Source organism: Eublepharis macularius, chromosome 2 (assembly GCF_028583425.1).
Source record: "Eublepharis macularius isolate TG4126 chromosome 2, MPM_Emac_v1.0, whole genome shotgun sequence".
NCBI classification, from domain to species: Eukaryota; Metazoa; Chordata; class Lepidosauria; order Squamata; family Eublepharidae; genus Eublepharis; species Eublepharis macularius.
Genome location: NC_072791.1, coordinates 139,284,531 through 139,308,355, shown reverse-complemented (window position 1 = coordinate 139,308,355; position 23,825 = coordinate 139,284,531). Strand labels below are relative to the sequence as shown.

General features: G+C 42.8%; 1 protein-coding gene across 1 annotated transcript in view; it reads right to left on the bottom strand.

Moving 5' to 3' along the window:
- Positions 1-23,825, bottom strand: part of CDHR5 (cadherin related family member 5) — a 48,554-nt gene that overhangs the window by 5,015 nt on the left and 19,714 nt on the right. Inside the window, exons 8-14 of the mRNA XM_054972234.1 lie at positions 22,355-22,445; positions 20,554-20,651; positions 17,487-17,693; positions 15,840-15,956; positions 13,899-13,971; positions 7,443-8,240; positions 2,443-2,591 (exon numbers count right to left, since the gene is read on the bottom strand). Coding sequence (XP_054828209.1) covers positions 2,443-2,591; positions 7,443-8,240; positions 13,899-13,971; positions 15,840-15,956; positions 17,487-17,693; positions 20,554-20,651; positions 22,355-22,445 — 1,533 coding nt within the window. The remainder of the gene's footprint in view (positions 1-2,442; positions 2,592-7,442; positions 8,241-13,898; positions 13,972-15,839; positions 15,957-17,486; positions 17,694-20,553; positions 20,652-22,354; positions 22,446-23,825) is intronic.

Genomic DNA, 23,825 nt, shown 5'->3' with positions numbered 1-23,825 from the left:
TGTCCAAGGTGATCTCTGTGTTGGTTTTGGAGACTTCCAGATTGATAGTACTGGAAGATTTCTACATTCATAATGAAGTCTCACTGTAGGCTTAGGGCATCATGACAACCATGGGGCTGTTTCAAGCAATAGAGGAGGGTTGCCAAACTTTAGCTGGGGCCTGAAGATCTCCCAAAATTATAACTCCTTTCCAGACAACAGAGATCAGTTCCCTGGAGAAAATGGCTGCTTTGGATGTTAGGCTCTATGACATCATATCCTATGGACGTCCTGAGAGGTGTGTGGAGGCAGAAATAGGTATCAGGGGATGTGCTTTGGATTGGTTTAAATTATGAATTGGACTCAAAGGTTGCTTTTGGAGACTAGCTATCCTCAGTGTGGGAATTATCTCATGGGGTTCCACAGGGCACAATCTTATCCCCATTTTATTCAACCTCTGTGTAAAAGCATTTAAGAAAAATCATTTGTATCTATGGAACTGAAAGTCATCAATATGCAAATGACACCCAGCACTATATCTTGGTGATGCAGTAGAGGTTTTGAGTTGCTGCCTAACAGCTGTAGTCAAACGGCTGAAATGAACAGCTGTAGTCAAATGGCTGTAGTTAAATGGCTGAAACAAACAAATTGAAAATGAACCCAGACCAAACAGAAGTGATGTTGGTTAGGAAGCAGAGATCTTGAAGGACATTATGCTCTCCTCTTTGGATGGGATTCAGTTGACCCCTGCAGACCTGGTTAAGAGCCTAGACGTTATACTGGATCCAGCATTGCTGCAAATTAATGCAGCTACAAAAAAGTCCTTCTTCCAACTCAATCTAGCCTGGAGGATGACCCCAAACTTTGACACAGCCAATCTGGCCACTTGCACTGTTTCATATTTAATTACTTATGCTTTATTTCAGCATTGTTTTAGGTCTGTACTGGATTTCTGCTTGTTCTCAAATTGTATTTGTATACTTCTCTGGATTGTTAATCAAATGCCCCAGCTGTTGATCGTATTACATTACACTGTATAATCTGCCTTGAGTGAGAAGGGTGGACTTCAAGCAAGCAAGCAAGCAAGCAAGCAAGCAAACAACTCACCCACCCTGTGGTATGCTGTATGTGGACGGAGCTGCCCTTGAAGATGGTTCAGAAACTTCAGTTGTTGCAACATGTAGGTAGATGCCTTGCTGGGACAATCATATTAAAGCCAGTGCTATTTCAGTTGCAGCAGCTCCCACTTTGTTTCTAGGCTCAACTGAACAGTCTGGTTTTAACCTTTTAAAGTCCCGAATGTTTTGGGTTCATATTAACTTGCTTTGGTCTTGTGTGATCTATGTATGCTGCCTTCCTGTAGGAAGAAGCTCAGTGAAAGTTGGGTTGGCTGGAACTTGCAGGAAAGCTTTTTGGCCAGTGTCCAAAGACTGTAGGAACCCCTCTCTTCAGAAGAGAGGTTGGTGCCATCTCTACAAGCCTTCCAGGTTGGATTAAAGACTTCTGTTTTCCAGAAGCTCTACAAACTGGAATAGATAAGGAACAGCACCTGTTGTTGTACCTCCAAACTTGTTTTAGATTTGTTTTTGGTTAATTTTATATGAATTTTATAGTGACATTGTTTTAAGCTAGGATCTGTTGTAAACTGCCTTGAAGTTTTCTAGGTGGAAAGGTAGTTGATAAATATTCTAAAACAACTAAATAAATATGAGCCCAAGGGATTTCAAATTCAGTGGTTCTTGGAAGTTAGTTGACACATGCTTGTGTTAAGATTTGCCTAGCGCAGGTTCGGTTCTTGTGTTCCTTGATTTCTCTTCTGTTAGGAGGAAGCATTGGGGGCTGATTTCATTTTGAATCATTCTTTGACCAAGGCAAAGAAGCTTTGTGTTCAGACTAGCTTTTAAGATCTGGCTCCGTTTAGTATAAGAAAGCTACATTTTATTCTTTTCGAATGCCTTTGCTGTTTTTAGAAAAGGGTTGTTTGCCTTTGACTTTTCAATGCCATGTAAATTCTTCTTTCCCCTGTGCCTTTGGGATTTCTTACCTACCTTCTTGCATCATGCTTTGGTCATGTAAACCCAGATAATACTGGGGGGAGGAGGTTTATAGGAGGATTAAATAGATATTCTGGACTGGAGACCTGATGGTGGCAGCTTCTATATGTTTGATCTTTGGCTGGGTCAGGGATGGGTTTAGGGTGGGAGTTCAGGCTGAAACAAAACACTGCATATGACCAGGGGCCCCAATTGCACTTTCCATAGTCAAATATATGTACAGCTGTAGGGTGTTTTGGGTAATGGTGTGCATCAGTGCTGTTTTGCCATTATCGAAACACCACAGATGAGATATTGCACTAAAAATTCTTTTAAAATCCCACACCTATGATCTGTGCAAGAAAAAACCCTTTCTTTATACTTGTTTGTTCTCCCCCCCCCCATGAATGAATGGCAAAGACCCACTTACTTGTTCGCTGTCTTCTCCGTCTTTCTGTTTCATTGTGGTTGTGTAGTACTTGCAGGAGATCAGTCCGAGCAGGACCAAGGTAATTGCTAATAAGCTTCCCAAAGTGGCACCGAGAATAACCATGTCCTTTTCTTCACAATAACATTCAACTGCAAGGAAACAAAGACCTCTTTTAGTGTGTATTATGTCCCACATCAATGGAACTGCTTTAGCTGTTGAGGCAAGTGCTGAAGAAGCCACCTAACTTGCAGTAGCGTTGCTGCCTTTTTTACTGCCCTGCTCCTATACTTTTAATAGCAGCCTGAAGCTTTTCCTGACATGGGAGAAAATAATGAGAGGAGCTCAATTTGCTAGCAAGTCAGGCTTGTGTTACCTCCACACCCAACTATCCACCTCTCCTCTAGCCTCACCCTTTCCCTGCCCCCTAAGAAAGCCCTTGCATGGGAACAAGACTACTCTATGGGAAGATTCACATGTGCAAGGCTGGATTTATATTTGTCACCATCATGCAGACAGGTAGGTGTCATTTTGAAAGAAAAATTGCATGGGAAAGAAGGTTATTTTTACTTTTTTTGCTTCCAGGGGAAAAAAAAGTTTTATGGCTGTATCATGCAGACAGAAATTTAAACGGACCCCGACAGGCGATAATAAATTACCCATGCAATGTTCCATACATCCAGTTTCTCATTTAAATGGGGCCCTCAGATGCTATGTGTGCAATGTAAGCACACCAGAGATTAGTGTGTTGATGTTGTAGGCACTGCAGGATCTGTTATGTTGCAGCCCAATTTAAAATAGACACTGGGTGTGTGTGAGGTCCCATTGGTAAATCTCGTTTAAAGTGAGCTCCCCAAAATACAATTATTAGAATGTGAATTTGATTTTAAAATTACACCTTCCTGTTTCTGTCATATAAACATCATTTGAATGCTTTACAGATTAAAAGGTATTCTCCTGTGGGTTGCTTTTTTTGTACTGATGTATTTGATGTAAGAGAAGCATTATATAAATAATCCACAAGTAGCAGAGATGGGGAGGCACACAAAGGCCTCTTTTGCTCCCTTATTGTAATATACTACTATGGACAACTTGTAAAATCTTTATTTCTCTTCATCCTTCAGAGTCTGGCTGGTATTCTTAATGTGATATTCTTAAAAGCCATTCCAGGCTTTTAATTAGCATACCAGGTATGAATCTAGTCCCTGCGTCCAACAAGTTTCCTTCTAGTCTAGGGATACAGGCCAGGGTTTTCCAAGACTGACTTGGTTTTGCCTCCCCCAGAGAACTGTACTTTCTCATTTTACAATTCATATGTTCATGCCATAACTATAGAGCAATCTGTTTTATTAATGACTATAAAGTCTTGGAGAGTAATAAAAATGTTCCTGAACATTACTCTCATGCCTACCCTCTCTGGCATTATGGATTTAGAATATTGGTTAGATGTTTTGGTTACTCCTAATAGTTTATTATTAACCTGAACTGAAAGGACTAGCACATTTATCAGACTTCATCTTAACAGCTATGGCCAATGCCACAAGTAGTGATCCGTACAGAAATCTGTAGAAGCAATACATTGAACTGCTTTATGAAAGAATGGGGAGAGGCCTAAGTCAGTATTAAGGAAATACTTTGCCTGATCAGGGTTAAATGTAGTTAAAAGATCTCAGGTAGCAAAGATCTCCACCTGATAAACTGGACAGCCACTGGCAATCGGTGTAGACAAAGCTGAATTAAATGGACCAGTGGTCTTGAGAGTACAAGGCAATCTTATATTTCACATCACCAACTAGCCATAAGGATTATAGAGCCTCAATAGAAAGCCCTTTGAAGACAACAGGGTATGAGAGAGGATTGTTTTATTTATATGTGGAATTGAGTCTAAACTGGACACCATTAATCTCAGAGAGAGAAAGAGAAAACAGCTTAACATCAGCCACTTTGTGTTGTTCATTGTTTGTCTTATGTTGTCTGATTGCAGTCTTATATAATCCTCCTTGAGTCTCAGCAAAAAATGGAAGCTATAAAATAATAATAAAACAGCACTAAAACATTTAAAATAAAGTGACAGCAACTATAAATGGAAAGCAATGTGAGGTTCAACAACTTTCCAGACAATTTAAGAAACATTTTTTGTTAACACTTTAATCACAACTAGCCCACTCCATTCTGGCATCAGTATCTCTGGTTGGCCAACTGCCACCACCTTGTCCCCCCTTTCACTTATCAATCACTCTGAGCTAAAACACACGTTAGGAAATACCTAGGTTCAGCACGTGTTCTCTTACCTCAAGGTTTGCCGGGATCTGTAGGCGTCCTGGAAGCTTAAAGTAGGCGTCCTGGAAGCTTAAAGATCTGTAGGCGTCCTGGAAGCTTAAAGTCCTGGAAGCTTAAAGGATCTGTAGGCGTCCTGGAAGCTTAAAGGCGTCCTGGAAGCTTAAAGCTTAAAATACAGGCGCCTGTATTTCCCTTCCCCTTTTTGCTGCTCTGTAAATGCTAAACTTTAAGCTTCCAGGACGCCTACAGATCCCGGCAAACCTTGAGGTAAGAGAACACGTGCTGAACCTAGGTATTTCTTAACGTGTGTTTTGGCTCTCTGTAGAAGGAGAGGGACAGAAAACTGATGGCAGAGTGATTGTGTAATAGTCAGGAGGGACAGTGAACTGATTAAGAATTACAAAAGCTTCATTAATAGATCTAACAAACTGAACAGAAAGAGAAGAAAATAAACTAGTTACCTAGTTGAAAGAGTTGAAAGAGTTTTCTAGAGTTGAAAGAGTTTTCTAGAGTTCTGAGAATAAAGAGGAGATTACTCTAAGAGAAGCATTCTGCAGACAGAAAAGGAAAAATCCTTATTGGAAAGAAAGTACTCTCCCTACAGTCCTGCATAATTAGAGCTTGCTGACCCGTGCAGGATCTTCTCTTCTTCTTTGTACAAAAGACATGGTTATATTCCAATAAAAAGAATGCCCCTTCTGCTGAAAAACACGAGGCCTTCGTTAATTTAGCTTGATTTGAACTTCTGCATGTGAGAGCACGTGTAATGGTCCGGACTCTGAATCAGACACTTCTGCATCTGCAGAGCATGCTTGGCACCAACAGGATAGACAGCTCTCTTTCTGTGACGCAGCTCAGGAAGCAACCATGGAGGCAACTCCTCCACCAGAGATTTCCACAGGTGAAAAGGAGAAAGAAGCACAAGGGACCATGACATCTCTGTTCTTTAGTTCTGAGGAAATGTCTTTGTCCATGTCCTTCATTGAAATCCCCTCAGCTACGGGGAATCCCACCATCACCAACTTGCCACCACAGAAGCAATAACAAAGCCTCATAGCTCTGCCTGAGTGTTTGCTTTAGGATTTGAGAGAAGCTCCTGTCACAGAGGTGGGACATCTCCCAACAGGACTATTTTAGACAGCCTCAAAAGACAAGTGCTGAGGCAACACCTCAGTCTCCCAAGATCCTGAAGTCCCACTGTCTCTGAATCTTGCAGTCTTTTCTCCAGTTCCCCCAACTGCTGAACATTGCTTTAACTGAACATTACCAAACTGTAAAGTGGACAAGCCACAACCTGGTCCAAAGCACAATAGTATCAGAGAATACAGTGTATATCAATCAATTTAAATTTATCAAATCAATTTAAATTTATCAAATCATCAATCAATTTAAGTGCATATATATAGTAATGATAAATAATTAATTACTAAATTTATACAGACAGGTAAGTCTATATTAGAACATTCCATAAGGATAGATGCTGTGGCCGTTCTGATGATGATTCTTGGTTTGAAGTATGCAGAGATAACATTTCATGTGCAACTGAGATTATAATTGGATCTGCATATCTATGCCCTTGAGGAGGTTTCTTATGAAACGCATGGTCTAAATTGCCAGCCCACTGTTGGGCAGTGACCAAGGGACCAGCGGGAGCACTCCCTGGGTTCAAGGTCCTATGCAATAAGATATATTTGCAGCAGTCCGAGTTGTCCAAGTTATTCTTTGCCTAGGATCTTCTGCACATACACACTTGCACTTTAAGTATGGACTGTTCAAGCTTCTGCTGAATGCATCTATAAGGAAAGCATCTGGAAATATAAGTAATTAAGTTAACCACAGGATTGGACTTACCTTTTGCCCTCTTTACAGAACAGTTACTGACTTTATACATGGCTTTGTGATATCCTTATGGAATGTTCTAATATAGACTTACCTGTTTGTATAAATTTATTTATTATCATTATTATATGTATGCACTTAGTCACTTTATATTTAAATTGATTGATGATTTGATAAATTTGAATTGATTGATATACTTTGCATTCTCTGATACTATTGGGCTTTGGCCCGGGTTGTGGCCTGTCCACTTCACAGTTTGGTTCTAGACGCCGGGGCTGCCTCTTATGTATTCCTTAACTGAACATTATGCAGTTGTTTTCTCAGTCTAGATCACGCCTTCTGAAGTGTTGTTTGCCCAACTGAGGGCAAAAATAAACCTTACTCCAGTGGTGAAAATAGAGTTGCCATCAGAAAAGCTCAAAGATTAGAAACACACTGAAAGAAAATGCCATTATGTCATTAGCACATTACCAAGCACATTATCCAGTCACAAATCTCCTACAAGCATATAGTATGCCTCAAGGGGATAACTTTGGATTTTCATTTTTCATTCTACTCTGTTACTTGTTTGCCTGCCAAACCTTGCAGTTCATCCCATCCTAACCTCTACCCTCAGGACTGGGGCTCCTTTCTGAATACCAGGTATGAACTGGAGACCAACCTGGTGTCACATACATGACCGTGGAGGGTTCACATCTACCTTAACCACTCAACTTTAACATCTCTCTAAAGGCAAGGTATTTGAATTTCCATATGGATTTGTCAGGGATTCCCTTGCAGCTAAACAAAAGCCAATAAAACATGTAGACAAGGTTTTGGGGGAGGAAATCACTGAAAAACAGTATGAGAGAAAGGCTTTGATGCTCAAAAACATGTATGTTTACCTGTTGCTGTATCTATTGTTGGAGTTTTTGGAGAGAACATAGAGCCTGTTGATCTATTATCTGTTGATATTTGGGCGCTTGCTGATGATGCAGTGGTTGCTGAGGTGATATTTCTTGTGGTAGATCTAGATGTCATACTTGTGGTCTGGGTAGTTTTTACTGCTGCTGAAGAGTGAGCACTGGAATGAACTGCCCCTCTGGTTGTTGTCAAAGGTTTGATGCTTTCAAATAGTGAAGTTATTCTAGCAGTAGACAGTGAAATAACATCTGTTGTAGTTATGGCAGTCATAGATTGAGAAGTTGATTGGAAACTGTCAACTGTTGCTTGGCTTTTTCTTGTTACAAGAAAACTGGTGGTCTGAGACTGTGAAGTGTTCACTGTGATGATGGGAGGCTTTATTGTAGTTACCAAAGGTGGTATGATGGATCCAGATACTGTAGCAGGCCTTCCTGTGATACCAGCAGTACTAGTTCTACTTGCTTGGCTTATCCCAGTTATGGGAGATCTGGTGGTCTGAGACTGTGAAGTGTTCACTGTGATGATGGGAGGCGTTATTGTAGTTACCAAAGGAGAGATGATGGAGACAGATGCTGTATTTGTTACAGGCCTTCCTGTAAAGCCAGCATTTCTAGTTGTACTTTCAGGAGGTATTGCTGAAGATCCAGAACGAGTTGTAGATCGAGTGTTATTTATCCCCGATGTTAATGATGAACTTGAGGGATTTGCAACAGTGGTCCTTGTCTCAGGGGTGTTTGGGGCAGCTGTAGTGGTGGTAGTTGTGGGAACAGTGGTTGTACCTGAAAATACATCAGGCAGTGGATTAGCCACTTTGCTAGCTATAATGTTAAGTCTTATAAGTTTACTTCTAGAAATCTAATACTTAGTTCCTATGAAATGCATGTAGGATGAAGGAAAAATAAATAACATTATAAGAATCTTTCTGTGCTGAAACATATTCGAAGTATAACAACATTTTGTGTAGAAGAAGAGACAGTCCTGCAGGGGGCTGCAAGTTCTAGCTAGACAGGACTGTAAAGGGAATTCCTTCTTTCTAACAAGGGGTTTTCTCCTTATCTGTCTGCAGAATGCTACTCTTAGAACTCTTCTAGAACACTCTCAACTAGCAAGATAGCTAGTTCAGAGCCAAACTACAAGTGATGCCTGACACTAGTTGGACACTTGTCAGCTTCCCTCGAGCTTTGATGGGAAATGTAGGCAGCTTGGCGGAATGTTGGACAAGTGACAGTTGAAAAGGCCATTGGACAGCAGTCGGAGAGCTAAGCTGCCTACATTTCCCATCAAAACTTGAGGGAAGCTGACAAGTATCCAACCTGTGTCAGGCATCACTTGTGGTTTGGCTTTCAGTTCGTTAGTTCTATTAATGAAGCCTTTGTTACTCTTAATCAGTTCAGTGACCTTACTGCTGCATAGGCACTTTGCCAACAAAACCTACAAAAGTTCAGAGACAGACTGTTGCCAGTGACCCTCTCTGTTATGGAGTCTGCTATGGACTATGTCAGCTTCCTGCTTCATTGTTCTAAGACTGCCAAGAACTCTGTTAGGAGCAGTGTTGCCTATGCATGCCTTCTGCCTCTCTGCTGTTATGGACTGTGTCACCAGCACCTGTTTCCTGCCTCCTTGAACACGAACTCCACATGGGCCCGGAACGATGCCACTAGCAGCACAGTGCCATCTGGGAGGACCCCCCGCGAGCCTGGCCAGGCACCCCTTGGTCAGTTCCTGCAGGGAGCTCCTTGCAGGATGGCCACTGGGTCTGCCCCCGCCACTGGGCCACCTGCTAGCCAGCCCATGGATGCATGCCACACAAGGAGCTACGGGAGAAGCCATGTTCCCAGGCAGCAGAGAGTCACCATGGACAGTTTGCTCTAAGCCCGCCATTCCAAGGTCAGGCTCCTGTCACGTTCACGGAGTCCAGCCTCACCCTTTTATGCATATTGCTGGAAGCCGCCCGAAGACAGGAACTACGTACCAACTGTCCAGAGCATCTAATGGACGCGTATCAATACAGCCATCACATTCCAGAGCAGATGCCATCAAGACAACTCCAGCTTCCTGACAGGCCCGATCAATTCACCTGGCACTCCCTCCCCTCCTTTGTCCCCTCTTCCTAAGGTGTCACAATCATACATTCAGACCCTAAAGTGGCCCATTAGCTGTAGTAGTAAAGCCATCAAGCTTTTGTTTCACCTCCTGAGAACTACCCGGAAGGCCCCTGCCTCAGGGTACATTTTTGGGTACTTAAGCAGGCTCTGCCTGCCATGAGGCATGTGCCATTCCTCTCCCAACCCCAACCGTCACTCTGCGTATCTAGTACAGGCATTAGATATCACCCCCTCTTCACTGCTGTCATCCCTGCTTCTCGCTGTGACCAGGTAAAGTATTACCCCATTCCATCAACCTCAAGCGGGTACCTGCTAATGCGAACGGCTCTACTCTTCCAACCTTTATTTCTTAGCCCTTGTATGTTTCTTGTATGCACGTGTTATTGTAGGCTTATGCAACATCTCAGTAAACACAGTTTGTTTTGACTGTTCGCCTCCTCTTTATTGTATGAGCAATCTGGAATTCAGGCTCTGGTATACATTGGTAAAGATCTGCATTAATTTAAGACAAACTTCTTGCTAATTTCCCCTATAAAATAGCAGTTCTGGTAACAAAACTAAATTTTGAGACTCAATAAGAATCCATAACACAATAGTGATTTGAACCTGAGACTCCCAGATCCTAGTTTGAAACTCTACTGACTTTGACAAACTGGTTTCTGTAGGGTGGCTTCTGTTTAACAGTCACAAGCAGCCGGGCCTGTGTGAGTCATGCAAGTCACATAGTAGCAAGTCACCTAGTGGTTACTACGAGGCCTGGCCCTGAAGTAGGGTTGCCAGTCCTCCACTGGGGGTGGAATATGCCCTGCTCCCACCCTCCACCCCCACCCCTGCTTGCCTGGAGGGTGGAGGAACATGCTTCCTAGGACATGCTCCGAGGCAGCACAGTGCACTCCTGCGTGCCACAGTAGGACAATTTCAGCCTGAATCCAGGAGGCGCATTCCACAGTCACGTAAGCGGTGCCAGGGGGTGGAGGGTGTGAGCGGGGGATCCCTTGCCTCCAGCGGAGGACTGCCAACCCTATCGCCTGCTGATCTTCCACCCATCAGTGGGAGGTGGCAAGCCCCCGGAGATCACCCATCACCAGCAGGCACCTCAAGAACACATGCAGTGTGCACGCTCCCGGGGGCATGGTGACATCACTTCCAGAAGTTACACCATTGTGCTGGCCACAGGAGAGTTCCCATGCTTCATTTGGGGTTAATTTGGGCCCCAAACAGGCCGAATTGTCCCCATGCAAACTGCGGGAGCACTCCCGTGGTCGGTGTGATGATGTCACTTCCAGAAGTGACATCTCTGCGCAAGCACCTGGGCACATGTGTGCTTTGCGCATGTGCAAAGAATAACCTCATGAGTGGCATGAGATAAGTGCCAGATCCCCCCTCCCTCTGGGAGAGTGTAGGGACTTGGCAACCCTAATTCACAGGTTTGGCCAAGTATAAAATTTGATATATATTGGTAACATTATTATGAATGTCAGGTTCTTTAGAGACTAAAATGGGGGGTAGGCAGGGTTCCCAGGTGCCGAGGTTTTGACCCCTTGCCCACCAATTGCCCAGGTATCTGCGGAAGGTAGCAAGCCCCCTGGAGGTTGCCCACTACCAGCAAGTACCAAGGAAACATGTGCCATCCACACACTCCCTGGGGGCGCAGCGACATCATCTCCTGATGTGACATCATGCTGGCCACAGGAGCATTCCTGCTCTTCGTTTGGAGCCAGTTTGGACCCTAAATGGGCTGAGTCGGCCTTGTACAGAGCATGGGAGCACTCGCATGGCCCGCGCAGTGACATCACTTCCAGAAGTGATGTCACTGCATCAGTTCCAGGGTACTACCCTCCTCATCACAGCTCCCACAGCTTTGTTCATTGTCCTGATTCCTTCCCGTCCTCGCACCTATCAGTTTCATACCCCCATCTGCCATTTTCCCTCCCATCCTTTCTGCCTCCCCCCTTGCTGCTTTTCTGTTTTTCCTTCTTTGTTGACTCCATCCAGTCTCCCTTTACTCCCCTTTCTCTCTCCCAGCTCTCTTCTTTCTTGCCTTGATTTATCTTGCCTGACTGCCCATTCTTGCACCAATATACAGTAAGCAACTGCCGAGAACCCTACCCCCTGATTAAGAGGGAGAAGAAAAAGAGAAGGCTTTCGCTACCACCGGTACTTGTGCCTACCCCATCTGGGGCTCAGGCAGCTGACTTTTGGCAGTGGCCAGTTGCATCCGACCTGTCTAGAACTCTGCCAACCAGCTTCTGGTGGCACCTCCTGTGAGGATCACCCCTTGCTTGGCCCTACAGGGGTGTCCCCAGTGGGGGCAGTGATTCTGGGGCCCATACTGGACTTGTGCCTAAGCCCCAAAAACACTCCTGAATTTAGCTCCAGGGTTAAAATGAAGCTGCAGTAGTCATTTTTAAGAGGAAATCCTGAGGGATCTTGGTATTATAAAGCTTTTAAAATGCCTTCCTTATGGTTTTACAATTTAAGATTGTTCTCCAAACCTGAGATTCCCCCAAGTAGAAAGATCTGCTGCCTCTGTAAATGACCCTAATTTGCAGATTTAATTATCTGCATCTAGGGTCATGTTCAGGATTAGTTATAACAAGTGGGACCCACAGGGAACTTGTGGGGAGGGGGCATCCCATTCCATCTTCCTTTGCTTTGTCTCCTCTCCCCCACCCCTTCTCTGTCATTCTCTTTCTGCACTCACCCCTCTTCTCCACCCCCTTTTTCTCTTCTTAATTTCTCCCCATGAGAATCACAGGGGGCTGTCTTGCTTGCATGCCCCCTCCCTGCCGCTGTGCTTGCCTGCCTGACTAACCCCATCCCTGTTCTGAGTGCCCAGCCACATATCCCACCCCCACCATTTACTCAGAAGGCCATCTGCCTGGCTTAGACTGTGGCTGCAGCAGTAGCTGCTGGGACCAGCATACCCGAGGGATTGCCTCTCCTCGTATGTACCTGGAGAGCCCTTAGATCGGCAAGTAAACATCTACTGGTGGTCCCTGGCCCCAGGGAGGCTCGGCTGGCCTCGACCAGGGCCAGGGCATTTTCCATCCTGGCCCTGACCTGGTGGAACTCTCTGTCAGAAGACATTCGGGCCCGCCAAGATCTTATATCTTTTCGGTGGGCCTGTAAGACAGAGATGTTCCGCCAGGCATATGGTTGAGGCCATCACTGGATCCCTCTAAGTAGCCTCCCAGCTGGTCTCCTACCAGTTGGGGGGGTCATATGGTCCATCTGGCGTCCCCCATGCTTAGACAGTTAGAGTTTACCAACTCACACCTCTACCCTTCTCTTCCCTTTGTGTATGGTGTGCAGGGAACGGGGAAGGGCGCCCTATCCTGGATACTGAAATTTATAATGCTATGTCGAGATGTGATTTTATTGTTTTATCTGTTGTAATTACCTAAACCGCCCTGTAACCCACCCTGAGCCTGCTTGTGGGGAGGGCGGGCTATAAATGTAATCAATCGATCAATCTTGCTCACTTGCCCCCTCCTTGCCACACTGCCTGCCTGTCAGGCCATTACCCCTTCCACTGTTCGGCCACCCAAGTGGTGGAGGTGGCAGGAGCTCCTGTGGCAATAGCGTGACAGTGGAGGTGTGATGTTGAGGCCTGTGCAGGAAGCTCCCAGTTCTTCTTGCCCACCCTCTCAAGTGGTGGTGGAGGTAGGCCAGTGGGTGGCAAGTTTGGGATTTGGGCTGTTGGCAGTGAAGGATCCTGGTTCTTTCCCCATGCTCACCAACAGTGTTGCTTTGGAGCACAGACAATTTTTTTCTTTTTAAAATCCTCTTATTATACTTTGGGATTTTCTGCAAACATGAAGGGCCCTCCTGATATTATTTTCATTTGGAATTCCTAGAGTGTTTATAGGCAACAGGGGGTGAAACCATGCCATTTTAAAATGGCAGTACAACCAGGAAATGGCAGGGCACTACCAATCATTTCACCAGTCCAACCTCTTGTTCTGCCAAGTGAATCAATAACATTTTGGACAGGCTAGTTTTCCTGTCTCATTCAAGACCAAAAATGTCACCATGAAAAACCATGGCAGGACAGCATAAGAAAACCTGGACTGGAACATGGCTAGCAACATCATTTGGACTCTCAATAATAACTATTAACTAGATTGTGGAAACTCCAGCCAAAACAGCTAATGTGGAAGTAACCTTGGGATGCAATCCCATGCACATTTCCTAAGGTCAAGCTCCACTGAAGACAGTGGGGCACGCTCAGCAAATATACATAGGATTAAGCTTTAAATTTGTTTCATCAGTCTCTAAGACCACTGATTTCATCTGCCTGTGTGAACCACAAAAGTATCTTCAACATACTTGCCAATGGTGTGACATCTACAGTGATCAGTGTGCTTGCCTCTTCCAAAGTGGTTTTATCATAAGCAATAGCCTGCACAGATATGAAAATGAATGTTAATCCCTTACATAAATGCAATGAGTCTGTCAGCCCATTGTAAAAGACAATGGATTACTTGCTTAGCCCTATGCAGACCTACTAATTGTATGAGGAGAGCAGTCTCACAGTAAATAGCCACATCCCTTTAGCCTTGATGTTATTATAATTGGAGCCTATGCATTCTGGGGTCTATGCATGTAATCAGTGCCCTTGAATGCTGCACTATTTTAATCTGAAAGCGCCTATACAAATGTGTCTGTATATGGAGGGGCGGGCTGGCATGGCAGAGCCAGCCCAGCACAATCATGATTACACAGACACAGTTAGAACATCTGCATAGAACTTCTGTTTTATTTTGTTAAAAATGAAGTGTCTTAATTAAATACCTTCACATTAATATTGACATTGAACAATGTCACTATTCTATGTAAAAGATGCAGAACAGACACAGGCATATTGTACCCTCTTCAATTGTTGTTGGAAAAGGTAAACTTTGTGGTTACACAAAAAATCTTTATCTTGTCTTCTTCCAGCATGCATACCTCTCACTCTCTCTATATATATAACCTTAATGATCTTGTACTCTAATTCCCTGTGACAAATATAGCAAAACCTGCCAATACCAATAATATGTATCCTACTGTCTTTGCTCAGCCAAGTTTAAAGACTTTCTCCAACCTATGGAAACGTCCTCCAATTTAAGTGGCTATATAACCCACATCATCTATGTATCTAATTATCAAATATGGTCCCATCTGCAGATACTTAAAACTGTGGATCATGTCATGTACAGAAAAAACAGATATTTCTACAAACTTGGGGGAGTTTTTGGGTTTTCACAAAAAAGTCTGAAAACTAAAAAAATGGATGGAAGGGTGAAACGCTCCTCCCCCTGCAAGAAGCATTTAATGCATTTGAGAGACAGTGTGGCTCTGTCAGCTTGCCATCGTCTGCTGACAAGTGGGGGGAGGGGAGGAGAGAACAGGTAACACTGCTGCTCACCACTAAATGGCTGGGAGAGCAGGGGGTGGGTGAGCAAGTGAACCTCCCCTTCTCCACAAGTTTCTTGGGGGGTCCCTGTCAGGGATAGGAGCAGGACCATGTTGGAAGTGGCAACACTACAGATGGACAGGCACACAAGCAAAGGAAGGGGGGAAGGACTGGATTCCTCCCAGAGCTGCCACCACTCCCTCCCACCACTAAAGAGATTTTGCAAGTGGGCAGAGTAGAGAAGGAGGAATGGGCAGGTAGGCAAGTGGAATGAAGGAAGAAGAGCAGCAAGTAAGAGATCAAATGGGGTAGGAGCCAGGCACTGCTACCATAAGGATTCACCTTCCCCTGAGAATATCTGACAGGTCCCTCACTTGTATTCTGTAACAGGATGACAGAGCTTGACTGCTCTTCCATAAATAGTAGTTTGGAAAACTCTTTTTTATACATATAAAAACACACACAAAGCCATACTAATGTTCAGTATCGTAGGGCAAAGCTCCACTCCACCAGTAGTCCAACAGTAACTGATGTCAATGCAGTATTTTCATCTCATGATCATGATTACAGAAACTAACCTATATAGTACTTCTTCCATTAAAATCTAGGTACAATGTACATTGCTGTTGGCATTTTTATTTGGCTGTGATCCTGATCATAATGTTAATAGCCCCATGTGATTTCCCCCACCTATTATCTATTATCTGCTTTAAATTATCCATGATGACTATGATTGACAACGGGAGATGATAATGACAATGTGCCTTGTAGCACCAGGCATTACAGCAGAACTAATACAGCAATCATAACCTTTTAATATAGCAATCAGTAGAATTAATATAGCAATCATAATTTGGAGACTATTGACTTACCAAAAATGTTATGGTGGCGGCTGAGTTCAGAACCACAGTAGTAAGGAGGAATCCATCTTGGCTAACTGTGAAATCTGTGCTGTTTTGGATTTGGTATGAGATATCAGGATTGACTTTCTGAAAATGGTGAACATAAATCTGCATTAGGCATTAACCAAGTGAACGAGCTTCAAAAGTCAGCTCTACTGTTCTCTCCACACTCTTGTCATGCTGTACCAATGTCCTGGGTATGGGCTTGACTGCTGGTATGACCTGTCCATTATTGCCAACACTTTCAAAACATTTCCTTTTGACTTGATAAACCAGCTGAAATGCGGAGAGTTCCGTGTGTGGAGCTCCTCACCATTTCACTTGGACCCGTGTTTGGGATCCCAGTTGTGACTGGGACTGTATCAGTCTGTCCTCATCCTTCCATCAATAATGTAATTTAGTTGCAGGGTGTTTGTCCGTCTCTTTCAAACCTCATTCTGGAATGGCCATTAATGTTCCACACCAGTCTTTCCCTTCATCTGGCAATTCCAAATGACAACATTTTAAAACTAATTTTTCTAAAAAGAAAAATTTATGATAATCCATGGAAACATTTTTGATAGAAAAGGGTTAAAGATGTATTAAAGGAAGTATTCTCTCTGGATTTCTCTTGCAACAGAGTGATAGATCTATATGCCTTTGCACAATTCAAGCAGATGAGGGGCAGATGCACCACAGAGCGTTCAGGTTAGATGTATATCTTGCTTCTGCCCTTCTCCACAGGGGCTGGGAGTGGTGGGTAGTGGGCAGTCCACAGAGGAAAAAGCTCTTATGTGGTCCAATGGGCCAAGTAGAAGGGGGCTGGAGGCAGCTATAAAGGTGTTTTGGCCCACCTTCAGTTGTAACACCTACCCTCCCTCCATGTGGTAGGGCAGGCTGAACCTGGTTATCTTTTGCAACCAAGGATTTTTAAACCTCTTGAATTTGATTAGCTTTGATTTAGGGTTTTTATTTCACCTTCTTTGCTCTGCAGGTCAGAGTAGAAAATTGTTAAGACTCTACTCAGTCAGTGATGTTAGTTCAGCTGGAGGTTGCAGTACAGGTTAAATGGTTTGGTTAAAAAAGGTAATTACGGTGACCACCATGAGGCAATTTAAGAGTAAAGGGAATGTTCCTCAGACCAGGATCTCAGTGCTAATGTGGCTGCAGAAACTGGGACAGGGCACCGTTGGTGGCTGCCATGATCCGTGACCCAAAGACTTTGTAGCTAGGGAGAAAGGATCTGTCTTCAAACATATATTAGTAATTGGCAATAAAGAGCCATTTATCCAGATGTTTTTGGATGCTTACATGGAGGGAGCCTGACTCCTCTACATCCTGTTTAGGGTATTCACATTGTAATTAAGTTGTATTATTAGTTGCTGCCAGATCCTTTTTGTATTTAATAAAGCTGTGGATCATTCAGTGTCCAAAATCTGTGCTGGCTCCGTTCATTCCATGTCTGTCTCCGATAAGGATTTGCAGATTTGTATAAGTACAGATACAAACTTATAATTAGGTCAATTGGAAGGGATCCAGAGAGCACTCCAACCCTCTAAAAAGGGTAATTCTCCATTCATAATAATTCTTAATAATGTCTCTATCCTTGTTATATTTGACATCTCTTTTATTCCTTACATCAGGAAAGTCTTCATCAGCAGCAAAGATCTGTAAGGGTCTTGAAGATATTCCTGCATCCATGACCAGGCTGGAAATAGGTAGGTTCACAGACACTGTTCCTAAGTAAGCAGCCTTCTCAAAGTTGGGCTTGTGGTCATTTCTGCGCACAACCTGGATTTCCACTGTAGTTTGGGAAAATCTCAATGAATTATTGACTTGGGAAGCCTGAAGGAAAAAAATAGTGAGACACGCAAATACAGTCATTCTTCTTTGTGGAAAGAAAGTGCTGAGATTCTTTTTAGTAGGTGCTTAAGAATTGAAATTAGAGTATTTTGCTCTTCTCTGAACTGTAACCTTGTAGGGTGCTTTAGCCTTTAATACCCTTTAATACTTGGTTGATCCAGCACCTGGATCCATGCCACAGTGACCTTGAGACTAGACAATCACAATATACTCTACATGAATCTGACCTTGAATGCAGCTTGGAAACTTCAGTTGGTATAGAATTTCACAGCTCAATTCCTTTCAGAAGCTAGGCAGAGTATGCATATTACACCCATATTACACCCATTCTGCAGCTATTCCATTGGTTACCTCTCAGTTACCAGGTTCAATTCAAAGTACCTGCTATCATATAAAAAACCCTTCATGGACTTCCGCAGGATTGCCTCTCCTGTTGTGTTCCACCCTAACAGCTTCATTCATCTGAGCAAAGCCTTCTGAAAGTGCCATCCTGCAAATGAGTAAGATGGACAATTGTCCATACATCTGCATTCTCTGTCGTGGTTCACACCTTGTAGAATGGCCTGCCTGAGAAGGTCAGAAAGGCTCCCATACTTCCATTATTCCACAGAATGAATAGAACAAAAATGTTCAGCAGGGCATTTTCATAATGGAAATATGTCTGTAGTATAATGGAATGCAGGGCTTTTTTTCCAGCAGGAACGTGGGGGAACAGAGTTCCGGAACCTCTTGAAAATGGTCACATGGCTGGTAGCCCTGCCCCCTGATCTCCAGACAGAGGGGAGTTTAGATTGCCCTCTGCGCCGCTCGGTGGCACGGAGGGCAATCTAAACTCCCCTCTGTCTGGAGATCAGGGGGTGGGGCTACCAGCCATGTGACCATTTTCTCCGAGGGCAACCCACTGAGTTCCACCACCTCTTTTCTCAGAAAAAAAGCCCTGATGGAATGGTTCAGGAAGGCGCTTTTACAAAGGAAACAGGATTGTACTCTACTCCATTGTTTATTGTATGTATTATCTTGCTCTTATGGCATTGTCTTCCATTTCTGTAATTCTATTTTTGCATTGCTTAAGAAAGGCTATTTCTAATAAGTTTTTTGCGTTTTTTAAAAAAAATGTAATTCTAGTTCTATTGCATTGTTCCTTGGATGTTTCATGCTATCAGATTACATTGTTCTATATTGTGTAATTCGCCTTTAGTTTCAGCAAGAAAGGCAAGCTGTAAGTAAAGTAAATAAATAAGTAAGCATAAATTATTTGGACTACGTTTTGTACAGCAGTAGGTTGTATTTACACTAGCTATTTTCTAGAGATATGTCCCTGGAAAAACTGCTATCTTTTACACAACTTCCTGGTGGAATTTCACTTCCAATATTTGTTGCAGGAAAGCAAGTTCCTAAACAGAGAGGTACTTCTTGATCAGACACCATTCAGTTTCTTGGGAGTAGATGTGTTGTCTGAGAATGGTTCCAACCAAAAACCAAGAAGGGAAATCTCCAATAAACGTACCGAAAACAAGGGGAACCCAGTCCAAGGAAACTTTGAAGAATATTCCAACAATCTAGCCAAAGTAACAATATAATATCTTATTTATAATGTGCAGATGTTCAAAGTGCAAAATAGATTATACAATTATAGCTATAGATTACTTTCTGCCACTAGGGTAAACACCTCTGAGAATAAGCTGTTAAATTCAACCAGTGCTCCAATCTGTGGTACATATACCAATTAAGTACAAAAATATAAAGTAAGTTCATAGACTATAGTCCTTTTCATCAATGTAATCCTTTTGCTTATTTCCTTTAGCAGGCAAATAACCGTCGTGAAGGACCAAGTTTCATTCAATAGGAAGCAGTGATCTGGAAGAGTTGGCAACGGGTGCACTAGCAACTAAAACATCCCGTTTCGCAAAGCTTCTTCACAAGCCATATTCAAATCGCAAATCCATACATAATAAATTATTTAAACACTTTGGTTATATTTCTGGTACTGTTCCAGAACAATTTGAATATGGCTTGTGAAGAAGCTTTGCGAAACAGGATGTTTTAGTTGCTAGCGCACCCGTTGCCAACTCGTCCAGATCACTGCTTCCTATTGAATGAAACTTGGTCCTTCACGACGGTTATTTGCCTGCTAAAGGATATAAACAAAAGGATTTCATCGATGAAAGGGACTATATTCTATGAACTTACTTTATATTTTTGTAGTTAATTGGTATATGTACCACAGATTGGAGCATTGGTTGAATTTAACAGCTTATTCTCAGAGGTGTTTACCCTAGTGGCAGAAAGTAGTCTATAGCTATAGTTGTATAATCTATTTTGCACTTTGAGCACCTGCACTTTATAAATAAGGCATTATATTGTTACTTTGGCTAGACTGTTGGAATATTCTTCAGAGTATCCTTGGACTGGGTTCCCCTTGTTTTTGGGAATGGTTCCAGTCCGTCCCTCGAAACAGCTTGTTAGAGCCCATTTGAGCTGGCAGATCTTCCCCCAAGGAAGGATTTGGAGTCAGCTGGCTGGGAAGGACTATAGGTAGCCATTTCAATTATTTGACTTATGGCAGTTGATGGTTGTCGTAATAACACGAGCAGAGATACAGAGACAGGATGTGATCTTAATCTACATGTCCTTTCATTTATATAGTTGCACAGCATACTGGCACAAGGCAACAAACTTGACAAATGTCCTAATTCTCAGCCATTTCAGCAAGTTTAGGCAGGATTCGCTCCAAGTTCCTGTATACATTTCCCCAGACATTTTGCACCACCTTCCTCCTGTGCAAACATATATTCCAGACTGGAGTTGAGCCACTGGAGCTTGCAATTATCAAAAGACTTACCATGACGTACAACACAAATGTTCTTAGGGTATTTACAGGCTTGTTCATTGTTATGTTCCCAGTATCTTTGTTTATTGAGAATGTGTCATTGTCATTTCCTAAGGAAAATGAAAAAGTGTTTACTTAGTGTTTGAGTGGTATGGAGGTATTGCACTGTGATATGCAGTGGTCATACTACTGGACTTTAGACCTGAGGGGCCCAAGTGCCAGTAATGAGGAACAGGCAATTTCAGGCCCCAATGGGGAGCCAAAACTTCAGGGCCAGTTGTAGCCAAGGACTGACACTTCAGAGGTAAATCAAGCATCATACTGGGAGATCTATCCTGAGCTAAAGGAAATGTGGAGCAGGATTAGGGAGATGTGGGGGGAAGCTGAAGGAGCAGGAGCAACAAGGAGATAATCCAGGGAGAGTGCAAGGTCAGCAGTAATCAACCACAGCACTTGTGGGTGGGGCACTAAGGGGACATGGCCTAGAAGAGAGCATAAGCTTTGAGCTACAGATAGCTCAGCAGGAAGGAGTCCCAGGCTGTGAGACAAGATCTCCTGAGTTCAAGGTTGGTTGACATTGACTCCGAAATCCAGTCCAAATCCCTATTTAAATATCAGCTCATGGGGTAACTCTGGGTGAAACGTTATCTTTCAGCTTAAGCTACTTCATGGCGCATCTGAGAGAACAGATTTGAAAGTATAAAGCACACACTGTGCTAAACTGTGCTGCAAGTAGTCTTGGAACACATTGTCTGACAAAAATTTCAAAATGGGTATGGTACTTCCACAACTGATAGAAACTGAAATTTGATACACACATATGCTAAGATTTCTTGAGCACTAGACATCAGGAAATGGAATATTGTTACATCTACCAGTCAAAACCAAGGGCATAAGTATGTCTTACATCCAGTAATAGCTGTTTCATAGAAGGTGAGCCTTTCATTTATATTAAAAAGTCCACAGAGAAGTGACAGCAGTTTGGGGGTTACAAGGAATTCTCTTACTTTCTCTTTACTAAGTTTCTCCCAGAATTCTGTTTCTTTCCCTCTTAAGAATTTGAAGTCTCTTTCAAATCCTACCCCCCCTTAACACTATTTGGTGGTGGATTATTTAAATTTGGAAAGAGGCATGGGGGAATGTACATTTCTCTCTCATACACACAGCACCACTGCCAGAGTCCTGCAGCCGCTTTAAAATAAAAAGCAAAGTTGCAAGGTTCAGTCATGAATTGCCCTGCATCACAGATGGCTCAACCCTAAAGTACTTGAAAATCAGGGTTCATAACATGTTTTGATATGGTTCATATATATTTTTAGTCCTGAGCAATAGTGTTTGATAACATGGTTGGTTTGGGTAATGGCTAATTAAGTTAGTATGACTAAAAAGAAAGAAAGAAACTATGGGAAAATAAACCAAACTTTGTCATTAGGATCAGCATCCCTCTGTATGAGTGTGTATGTGTCTGTGTGTGAGTGTACATGAATGTGCAAGAGAGAGAGAAACCTACTACCTTTACCTGTATTGTATTTGGAAAATTTGGATCAGTTTGAATAGACAAAAAATTACAACTGAAACTACGATGCAATTCTCGATTTAGGGTATATATGCTGTTATAAGGGCGCTTTCTTGGAGTAAGCCTGATTAATAAAATGGAACTTACTTCTGAGTACTTCTGTTTAGGATTGCTCCTATGGAAATATAGTTGAAGCATTTTAAAAATTAAAACTCTGTGACTTGATTACATTGATAAGAAACTTGAAAATGTCAGTAGCCTGAAAAATTATTTCTGAGCGGGAAAGTTTTTACTTACCATCAACTATGCGATACTCTGTTTTTTCATTCAAACTTACGTCCCCATCTACAGCATAGAGAGGTCCTGGCTTCAGAATCAAAGGTCCAGTCTGCAACAACACAGCACACCATTTTCATTTATTTCCTGATCAAGGCACCAGCTCATCTAAAGAGCAATCCTAATCAAGTTTACTCAGAAGAAAGTTTCATTTTATTCAACAGGAGTTACTTCCAGGAAAGTGTGCTTAGGGTTGCCGCCTTGGGTTACATTCACATCTTTTATATTGACCCAGGCTTGTAAAATGAGGATGCAGAGGATGAGCATGCAACTGAATGATGATTAAGTGCCTGAATTCATCCTTGAAGGCCAAGACCCTGTAGATGCTCCATGTGACCTCCTCTTCTTCTAGTGGCTTCCCTGTCTCTTACCCCATCTATCCCTGCTTTTCTCATAGGAAACAAGGTTGCCATGATGGGCTGAACCTGAAATGCCATATGTCACTGTAGACCTCAGTGCGGTTCATATACTTAACGTACAAAGTTGCAGGTTCTTCTCATGGTGAATAAGCCCATAAAGACACCATACCATATACGCTCACACTAACATAGGGCTCAATTTGTGAGATATGTAGAATGTGAACATGTGAAGTTGCCCTATACTGAACCATACTATTGGTCTATTAAAATCAATATTGTCTACTCAGATTAGAAGTGGCCATGCAGACTCTCAGGTCTTTTGCATCATCTACTACTTGGTCCTTTCAACCAGAGATGCTGGGGCTTGAACCTGGGACTTTCTGCATACAGTGTAGTTGCTCTTCTACTGAGCCACAGCCCCTTCCTGATCTCCATTTGGAAGAAGCATATCGAATAGGCAAAAGAGACACTTGCTAGCAATGAAACTGTCAGTTGGGCCTCTAGTCCCTGCTGGCCTGATGCTAAACATTATCTCAATAATGAGGGGGCTTTTAAACAGTGAATTGCTCAAGCTATCAGTTCAAGGAGCTAAGAGGTGTGGGCCTTGTCTCCTAGTCTCTCAAATTTCCTTCTGTCCTCCTGTTGGCCTCTCTTGCACCTGTCTTCATCCAATGCATCTTTTTTTCCTGACTCTGACTCTTATCTTTTTAAATTTTATTTATTTTAAATTATTTATACTACCCTTTCTCAGTGAAATTCAAGACAGATTACATAGTGTGTGTCAATATGATCAATGGCTGAGACATTCAATAAACTAGACAATGGGGTAAAGATAGCAGAAATTTTAAAACAAAAATCCAACACAGCTGAAAAACAAGCAGACATCTGACACAAAGCAGAAAAACAATGCTGAAACAAAACATAAGCAGATTGATATGACATTAAACAGTGTGGAACTATCCATTAGGACCATACTTACAGCAACAGACAGTCCACAGTAGTATAGTCCAGTGGTTCCTAACCTTTTTAGTATGGTGTGACCCACAAGTCCAAATATACTTTTAATGGTTATC